Source organism: Eleginops maclovinus, chromosome 10 (assembly GCF_036324505.1).
Source record: "Eleginops maclovinus isolate JMC-PN-2008 ecotype Puerto Natales chromosome 10, JC_Emac_rtc_rv5, whole genome shotgun sequence".
NCBI lineage: Eukaryota > Metazoa > Chordata > Actinopteri > Perciformes > Eleginopidae > Eleginops > Eleginops maclovinus.
Window position 1 is genome coordinate 5,929,713 of NC_086358.1, and position 9,824 is coordinate 5,939,536.

The 9,824-nt window shown below is 37.7% G+C and overlaps 1 protein-coding gene across 1 annotated transcript; it reads right to left on the reverse strand.

Annotated features, from left to right (window-relative positions):
- Positions 1-32: 32 nt before the first annotated feature.
- Positions 33-5,644, reverse strand: LOC134870343 (glucagon receptor-like). Its single transcript, XM_063892477.1, has 13 exons — positions 5,563-5,644; positions 5,307-5,409; positions 5,065-5,175; positions 4,141-4,262; positions 2,693-2,799; positions 2,305-2,461; positions 2,069-2,228; positions 1,693-1,753; positions 1,509-1,578; positions 1,349-1,440; positions 1,051-1,189; positions 892-933; positions 33-677 (listed from the first exon to the last, which is right to left on the reverse strand). Exons 1-13 carry the CDS (start codon positions 5,617-5,619, stop codon positions 606-608), a joined length of 1,293 nt encoding a protein of 430 aa, XP_063748547.1. The 5' UTR covers positions 5,620-5,644; the 3' UTR covers positions 33-605.
- Between the last annotated feature and the right edge of the window lie 4,180 nt (positions 5,645-9,824).

Consider the following 9,824-nt stretch of genomic DNA (forward strand, 5'->3'; position numbering starts at 1 on the left):
GCCTGTTTTTGTTAACAAACATTCTATGCATTCAAACTATTAATCTTATCCCGTGATTAATCAATACACTTATTTTCGATGACAGATTCTTCCATCCTTTAATACATGTAGGCTACATTTTCACACATTAAACAACTCAGTGTAAACAAATATACTCCATTTGTATGAAAGATATTAAAGTCTTAAATCCTCACAATCAGTCATTCACAATGTTACATATTCACAACAGATCAAATATCATCTTAATATGTACAGTCAAGTCAAAAATATATTCAATCAGAATCCATATTGACAGCATTTGGGAGTAACTCCACAGGGTCTTGAAGGTGAATGAGGAAGGAAACCTGCATTCCCACTGACGATTGTCCAATGTCCTCCCGGTCCAAATGCTGCAAAGAGTTGTCTCTATTCACCAGTGATGGACACTGCAGCAAAGAAGCTTTAGGCTGTGGTGAAGGTGGCTGAACTTGCTGTCTAGAAAGAAGGGAACTGTCAGCAGACGGTGAACCATCAGTCATTGCTCTTATTGTCGTGGCAGAGGATCTGTTGCGCTCTGTCACTTTGGTGTTGGAGAAAGTTTCCACACGAGAGCCAAAAACACCTAGTCACTGTCCACAGCAAACACCTTCAGCATCTAACCTCCAGCTGCGAAACTTCCTCTTGAGCTCTGTCCTAACCTGTAAACAAAATGGAGGTGACCCATTTCAAATACAACTCCCAATAGTATTTACTATAGTATTAATCAAATTCATTTTAGAGTTGCTGTAGTATTAAATACAAATGGTTTTAATAACATTCAAGACATATTTCACATTAATTAATTTCGGATTAATATGTGTATTTCAGTTAATGTGACACTGAAAAATTAGAGTATGATATGAAACAACAAACCTCTTTATTGGCATAGCAGTAAAGCACAGCCACCAGAAAGCCCTGCAGAGGGACCACAGAAAAGTCCTTTTATTACTCTTACTATACAGGAACCCTTACGGACATTATTTCTATTTATTGGCAACGCAAGCACTCTCTCTCTGGTTCAATTAAACCTACCTGAAATGAATTGAGAAAAAGGGTGAAGAAAACTTTAATGTATCGCAGAACACCTGATGTCTGCTCATCTGTTGCAAAGATGAAAATGATCTCATGAACGCCAAACAGAGGAATGAGGGTGAGGGTTGCCTTGGCAAGCCTAACAGGAGAGGACAAACAGCAGAGCAATTTGTCATAACACCTTTCAGCAATTGTTGTGACATGCTGTAACAGCGAGAATATGATCCTTTTTGCAAACAAAAAGGATTGAACATGCGAAATGTATCGTCGACATTGAAAAAAGGCTGAGATAACTTGCCGGAGTTTGTAATCCGCAAATCTGCTCTGGTTGCTGGCTCGTAATTTTGAAAGAACGACCTTCAGGATCTTGATGAAAATCAGAAAGTTGATCTGTTGGAAATCTTAATATTAATGATGTGCAGAAATTCACATTCGACAAATGTCAGATGATGACTCACTAGCGAAACAAGAAGAATAGGGAAACGTATGATCCACCAGTAGTTCATGTTCGAGTTGACAGCCCAACACCTGAGAGGAGAAAGGACGCAGCTGTTACCCTGCTCTCTAATATGGATCTGTGAAAGCAGAAATGTAATGATGAACAGATGGAAACACTACTGACACCCATGCACACACTCTTACTCTTTGTTCTCTTTCAATTGCTTCATCACCACCCACGGAACCACAAAAAGAAGTGGAGTTCCTGATACAAAATCAGAAAGATTGCAGGGTTCAGTGTTTGGGTGCTTTCAAAAACACCATATTGGGTTTGATAAATAAAAATACTAAAGCATTTGTTGAAATCTGAAACGGATCAATATCTGACAGTACAACTTTTTTCAACTTGATGTAATCAGTTCACAATACCAAATACTTGATTGTGCTTTATCGATCCACTCTGCTGTTACAGGGGATGCTTTGCTATATTAGAAATAATATAAAATATTTAATATGTTTATTATGGTAATGAGTCCCAGAAAAACTACCAAGATGCATGTTAGTTAGACAAGTTCCTTACCCCAGCCAAGACAGATGTAAGGTAAGTATTTGTTGTTGTCGATGAACACTGAGGCAATAAGCACAGAGTATAAATAAATGGCCTCTCCAAAGAACCAATAGTGATTGGCCAGGACACAGTACTGCATCACTACCTGTGCTATCCTGCAGCCAATAGCAGCCTAGAAGAAATGGAAATAACAAATACAAGTTACAAAAGGCTTATGTTTAAACTTCAACAAATAACAACAAACCCACCTGGTCACTGAGCATCTCCTTCACATCGGTTTGTTTCATGATTTCTCTTCCCCAGTGGCGGTCAAGCATGGTGTCCTTAATAATGACCGATACAGCTCGCAGGATGAGAGACAGGAAGAGGTTAGCATGAATGTAGTTCCTGGTGCAACGCAGTTTCCTGTCAGGAGACATACAAATAACCCACATTTAAATTTGGTATATCAAGGGTGTAGTGGCCGTCTTACAAAGGGCTTCAAATCTGTATATTTATTTTGTGCCTCAGTTCTTGATTTCGTTGGCTTCTTCATATTAAAGTAGGCAGATTTCTTTTGATGTTGCATCTTTTGTGTTGTTTTGTAATGCCATTGATTTATAACCCTTTAATCATTTCTCTTGTTTGATAGCTTACCTCAAGCTCAGAAGAATAATAAGAGCTGTTATGAGCGTAAACAGGGACAAGGAATAGCCGAAAGTGTACAACATCCTGAAGCTCACCATCAGTTGTTTGAACCACAGCTGTGAAGACAAATCAAAACCGGTCAATTTTAGGGAAGAGAACGTTATAAATGGCTTCACTAAAATGACCTATGGGATGAGCAACTGGTTGTGTTTTACAAAATCAGATCATTCAAATGGTGTTGCTCACTGCAACTTCTGGTAATGCACCTCATGAATAGAAAAGGTTTGCGCACATCCAGGCAAAAAATAGTTTGATTCCAGATTGCAAATCCTTCGACAGGGTATTATGGAAGTCTGCACCTTGTAGTACCTCATAACTGTTAATTAAAATCAGAGAATCAGCTCAAATAATCATCAGCTGTTAGTCAGAAAACAGCAGGGGAAAAAACTAATTATGCGAGAAACACAGCAGAAAATAGAAAAACACCAGGGGTCCAGAAAATATGTTATATCGGTATTAATGAGAAAAAACAAATGAATACATTCTGTACATTCACCAATAGATACAATGAAGGATAAACTAGAGATGCAAAAGTAATCATGCCAAGGGTATGTTTATAGTACACATATCTATATATTATACATATCTGCCATATACATCTGTTATACATAATATATGCATCTGTCCATACCTCCTCATTCAACAGTGTAAAGTATTTAAATACTTTCAGTGTATTCCACATATGTATATATTTCACATCCTCAAATCCTTATTGTTGTTATTGTATTCTTCTCTCTTTTTGCACTATTTTACCTATCTTATTTGCACCATGTATGTTGAGTTGTTGGAGGAGCATGGGATATAAGATTTTCATTGCCAACATATACATTGTATATGCTGTGCATGACCAATAAAACCTTGAAACCTTGAAACCTTGAAGAAGATTCCCATCTTCAGTCAGGGCTCAAATCAGACAAGGCTTTATGTGGATCAGTTTTTATACATATATGGACCATATCAATAATAAACACATCCAAACAGATAAGTAGGGGGACATCTATGTCACACAAAAATTCTCTAATGTTGATAAAAGGCTAAAGCTAAATTCAAAGAGGAAGAAACCCTCGTTGGTTATCTGCACTTTAGTGAACGACCTTTTCTGTGTTTTTTTTGTATTTGCAGGAACTTTGTTAAACAGGTAAATTATATTCAAAGGATTATATAACAACAATATAGCGTTAATTGCAGATGGATTCTTGCACAAAGGTGAGTTGTTTCAGGTTCAGGTCAATTAATCGTATCTCTCAACTCCTACATCTGTTTATTCACACACTGTTTGGGGATAAAAGGTTTGCCTTGCCTTAAAGCTCTGACAGCCTTCTCATGTAATATATATAAATTAGCAACAAGTAGCAACAAATTAACAACATAGCTGGAAACATTTTTGATTGTCTTACCTCTTGAGACGTGACCTCTTTTTCCTCCTCACATTGGGTCATGTCCCTCCACACCTGCCCATTGTCCTCCCTCTCCCAGAGGCCGTCAGAGCCACACAGTCGACGCACAGCACCCTGCGACACTGGAGGAGAAACAGTCAGTCCCTCAGTCATTACCCACTCTAATTACACCTTATTATCATCACAGTAGGGGAAAGCTAATTGCAGCATACATTGGGCAGAATGTAAACAGTGGACAGCTTATCATTCCAGGTTCAAGGGGAAATTAACTCAAAGACACTTGCATACACAAGCACAATCAAATCTAAATATATATAATAAATACAAAACCTAAAGTGTCAAAGGTATTATTATTTTTGTAAATGTCTTTATTTTATTCCAAAAGAGAAACAATACAGCTTTCAACACAAGGTTGCTGTGGGGGGTAAATGGGCTTATAACTATCAGAGAGTAAGTGGTTCAATCCCCAGCTCCTGCAATCAACATGTCAAAGTTTCAAAATTCATTATGAAAGTACTCATGTAAGTGATTTGGGGTCAAAATAGTACATGTTAAGCCTATACAGTTTTACAAATGTGTAGCTTCAGCCATTAGCAGCTTAACTTATCTTAGAACGGGGGAATGCAGTAGTTCATTTGTTTTTTTTTCAAGGATTAAACAAATCAGATATAAATAAGCTTTTGCGGTCCTAAGAGATGGATTTTATGATCTTGAAACAGAATCAAGCTAGCAGCTAGAATGATGACTTGTTCCAGTCATCATTCTAAGCTAAACTAAACTAAGCTAAGCTAATTATCTGTTGTTTCTCTTTGAATGCTTAATGGTGACTAGTTTAAATTAAAGTAACATTTTGATAGACAGGAATAGATTTATATTTCAGTTTGTTAAGCTGTCAAAGTCAGTCTTTCTAAAAGTGTGATTTACCTTTGTCATACCAGGGCAGGTAGAAGGGACATGAGATGTTGACCATAGAGCCGGCAGGACTATCCGGCCAGCAGGCATATCTGTCAAATGTCCTATTACAGAACAGGTCTGCTATAAACACAAAGAAAAAGCCATAGATTTCAGCTTTCCCCTACGATCTTGGCTTCCCTTTTGAACCTCTTGCCATAATCCCATTTGCTGGATGGCTCAGTAGTAAATGATTGAAGCGTCCCATACTGTACCTTTAGAGAGTGGCTCCTTTTCAATCATTTTCACACAGTCTTCTTTATACTGGACCCACTTTAGATAAGTCTCCTCTAAGACTTTCCCACTGGCCATCTCACACTGTAAGGAGATTTATACAAAAAAAACTAAAGAACTCTTTCATTTTCATGTCTAATTGTTCAAAAAAAGTCATCTCCAATAAGGTTAAAAGTTGTCAAACCTTTTCACATAAAAAAAAAAAAGATTGACATTGTATATTTAACAAAAGCTAACCTTTGGCAGCTTGAGAAGCATCAGGCAGAAAGCAGTTATCTTATGTGCCCTGTCCATCACTGCAGATAAACGATCGTCCTCTTTGGAAACACTGAGGGGAAAAAAGGACAGCAAAACAGTTTTGACAGCTGAGAGGGTCAAAAAAAAGGGTCGCAGAGGAGTGAAAACTTTGGTAAATGCTGACCAAGTTGGTTTCAAGAAAGGGTGTGCATATTAATTCCTGAATAAACTGCATGAGCCTTTAGAACCACATATAAAAACGTGTGAAATCCAGCTGAAGTATTTTGAATACACTTTATTTTATAAACGCATACTGAAAAAAACAAACACATAAAGGGTAGTTACTTAGGGCAGTATCTTGTTTTGATTTCCACTTTCTGTCAATCCAAAAGATGTTTGACCAGAAGGCAGTGTTCATTACCCATAAGACCTGTGTTTTGTTCTTCAGTTTGTGCCATTGGTCCAAAAATATGACATTTTGCTGATTGCACTTTAGAAATGCTGTGCGGCCTGTGGGCCTGCTGCCATGGAAACGCTTCTATTAGCAAAGCGACCTCAGAGGGACCCATGTCTCTGTCATCTCTGGGGGTCCCACCTTAGGCTCAGCGTAACCCACCACTGGGTACAAGACTGACAGACACTGATTTAAATGCATTGCCTGTAGCAGGCTGATGAGGATCAGTTTCTTATAGAGGAGCTCCCCCACTCTGTTTGACACAATGGGTGAGTATTGTGACTTATCCAGTAAAGTAAACTAGCTATAGGGATTTTAACAATTTCCAGAATGGGATATCCCTAAACCTCACTCAGATCAGGTGTATCTTCAACTGTTCAGGGACAAAACAATGTGTTAACATCCCAAGAGGGAATCAAAAAGCAGATACTGTTCTAAATATTAAAACCTGCAGGAGTCTGATTTACAAGAGACAGTCATTAGCAGACCTTGCTCATTAAAACTTTAGCTGTAATGTGACTCACTGCTGTGATAAAGGTCAGTTTGCCTTTCAACAGGTGTTTTTTTTGGAGGAATTTTCTTTGGGTCACATGTAACAATCTGGCTCATAAAATGTACAACTACCTTTTACATCTGGAAAGGATATACCGTAAGTAATGACCAAGTCATCAATCATCAAAGACAAAGTACATCAGGCTGTTGAGAAGAAACATAAATATCTTGGTAGAGCACCAACAGTATAGCAACATGGATGAACTAAACCTCATACACAACTTGAAAAGCTTTAAAATCTGCAGGACAGTCTGGGTCTGGCTTCTCTAAGCACTTCAAAACACTTGCATCTCAAAGACTGCCGGCATTCTGCACTTTTATTGCGCAACAAAAATCACGTTATAATAACCTTTTAGGATGAATTCTAATCCATACGGCTCCAATAAGTTGAATTTGCTGCGAAAATCTCTCTATCATTTAGTAATAAATACAGCAACAATCAAAGAGTATTAACAATTAACAAAGTTTATTTTTTCGTTACATTTCACGAAAATGAGTTTCGAAAAAAATCCCTTTACTGATTTTATTTCGGATAATCCGTGCGTAAAACCGTTCTAGTTTAGATGGAATAAAGAATAAAAAACACAAGCATGTTACTTACATACAAACTGTCTTTGGAAAGGAGAAAGCTGCGGTCAGAGATGGTCCGTACTAGAGGCTGCAGAACAACAGACTGCACCTGAAGCTGCACCGTGTCTCAGCGTGATGCTCTGCGCAGCACTAAGTGACTTTCAATGTGTCTGCAAGTGTCTCGTTTCCGCTCTTGCATTTCTTTAACATCCTAAGCATGTAATGAGCGATTGATAAAGAGGGTCCCACCAGATATTCACAAGCCTCAAAGAGAGATAAAACATCTGCAGTTTGAACTTCTGGGCAATCAAGCATAGGCGAAAAAAGTGCCTGCATAGAAATAATCATAGCACCTATAAGCCTATTGATATTGATCTATAGTTAAAAAGAAAGAGAGATATCTCCAAAAGCTGATTCTTCAAGGGGAACCTGAGCTTATTGTCAAATGTATGACAAGACTGACGTTATCTTGCACGTTGGGACCATTTGTTTCACCTTTAATTCACCCAAGAACGTTTTTTCGAATGAGCTGTCCACCTGACGTCAAGAAATTCACAAATGTGACCTGTCTCAAACATTAATTCACGGAAATGGGGCATTTCTACCTAAATCAAATGAGATGAGACAATATTTAATATTCTAGGCATGTAATGAGCGAATGATAGCAGGGTCAGGGGTCACACCAAAAACTCTCAAGCCTCACAGAGAGATAGAAGATATGTAAATCTGCAGTTTGTACTCCATGGAATTTAAGCAGGGGCGAAAAAAAGTGCTACTTTGCCTGCTTAGAAATAATTATAGCACCTAGGCCTATTAAGAAAGACAGATTTCTCAAGAAGCCTTTTACGTTTAAAAAACACTTCATGTCAAATGTATGTCAAAACAGGTGTCATCTTGCACTTTGGGACCATTTATAATGTTTCAAACACCATAAATTCACCCAAGAAGGAATGAGTCCCTGATTCCACAATGTCAATAAATCCACAAATGTGACTTTTCAAACATTAATTAACGGAAAGAACCAATTTCAGAAAAAAGTTTAGGTGAATATGTGGCATCTTGTACCTGGATCAAATTAGATGAGACAGCATGCAGTGCCAGCACATGGCAAGTGAACTGTGCTCACACAAGTTGTATAAGAATATTTCATTATTGGACTAGGATGATGTAGGTATCTATCATTTTCTACTCGATCAGTCAATAACCGACAGGAAATTAATCACCTACAATCTTGGCGAACAGTGCATATTAAAAGTTAATGAAGCTCAAAGTTACTGTCTGCAAATCAAAAATGGTTTCTTTCTCTCTGCCGACTTAGTGCTATGACGGACATCAGGAAAGAAATAGGCTGTTTTGCATATGTCAGAGACTTGAAAAGCGGCTGTCAAAATCCACTCAGGTATTTCCGGTTCCAATCTCGGTTCTTGAACTATTAAAAAAAGGCACTTACTGAAATGTACAATTTAAAACAAAAAGGAATATATTTTCTGTATCGATGTCTACATTTTGAGCATGAATAGTAACAGCATTGGCAGAGTTAACAAGTAGCTGAACAGTGCTGAGCTTCTTTAAAATAATTAACATCGCCTCGTCTGCTGCACAACCTGATCCTTCTCGACCTCTCCTCCCACATCCATCTTTTCCACCCGTATATTGAACATCAGCAAAAACTGTGAAATATTTATTAAAGACAATTTAAAGATTGAGTTAAAAAAAATGTTGGAGCTTTAAGTTAATCTTTTTACATCTAATGTTAATAAACCTCTGCAGACATTTCAACTGTGACCACTTTATTTGCCCTGAGAAAGACTGTAAACATTTGCAGGATCAACCCTGCACATGCACTGGGTACAAATCACCAGTAGGCCTAGACACACACAAGTAGTAAAGATGGATAATGAAACTTTCTTTAATTGCCTTGAAATTGCATCTAACAATCAAAGTAGATCGTTGCATCTTTCCGTTCATATCATATGCCACCACTCTCAGATCTCAGCTCTGGGTAGATTGATGTATACCGAATATTTTATTTTTTCTCATTCAAATCTTCAAAGCTTCGATTTCCTGTCGTCAAGGTTACTTTGATTTGTGTAAATTACAGGGCTGTTAGATTATATGCTATTTTCAAAATGTATTCTACCAAGAGTTAGATTAGAAGAGCAATACCTCTCTCATGTCGTACCATATATGGTTACCCTAACTATTAAGCTACAGCTAGGAAGAAATTAGGCTGGTTTAAAGACCTCAAACAGCAGGGTGAAGTTAACCTGTGTCCGTCTAACAGGACAACAAACTCTGCCTTCGACACCTACTGTATATTGTTTGTTTAATGTCTCATTTTACAGTTTTTTTGTAGGTTCTGTTAGCGTTTGAAAGCGCCAGTCTAGCTTGTTTTCTGTTCCTAGTCTCTGGCTAAACCAAGTAGCTGCTACCATACAGACTAGCCCAGATTATGGACTATTCACTATATATAGGCCTAGAGTCATTCCTTTGATTATTAACGTAATTCCATAGGCTTTTATTTTGGCTCTGTATATGTAAAAGGATTGATTCCTCAGAGGAAACCCTGGTGCATTTAATACAGAATAGATCAATTGTAGTGATTATGCAACACAGGATATGTTTAAATATGTATTGCATGTCCTTATCAAGTAATTATGGTGTTGACAGGATGTCTTGACAATAA

Coding starts and splice junctions, on each gene's coding strand:
- LOC134870343 (XM_063892477.1), bottom strand. CDS start 5,619: ATGGACAGGGCACATAAGATAACTGCTTTCTGCCTGATGCTTCTCAAG. Junction 4,263..5,064: donor CCTGCCCTGGTATGACAAAG/GTAAATCACACT, acceptor TTTCTCCTCCAG/TGTCGCAGGGTGCTGTGCGT. Junction 2,462..2,692: donor ATTATTCTTCTGAGCTTGAG/GTAAGCTATCAA, acceptor GTCTCCTGACAG/GAAACTGCGTTGCACCAGGA.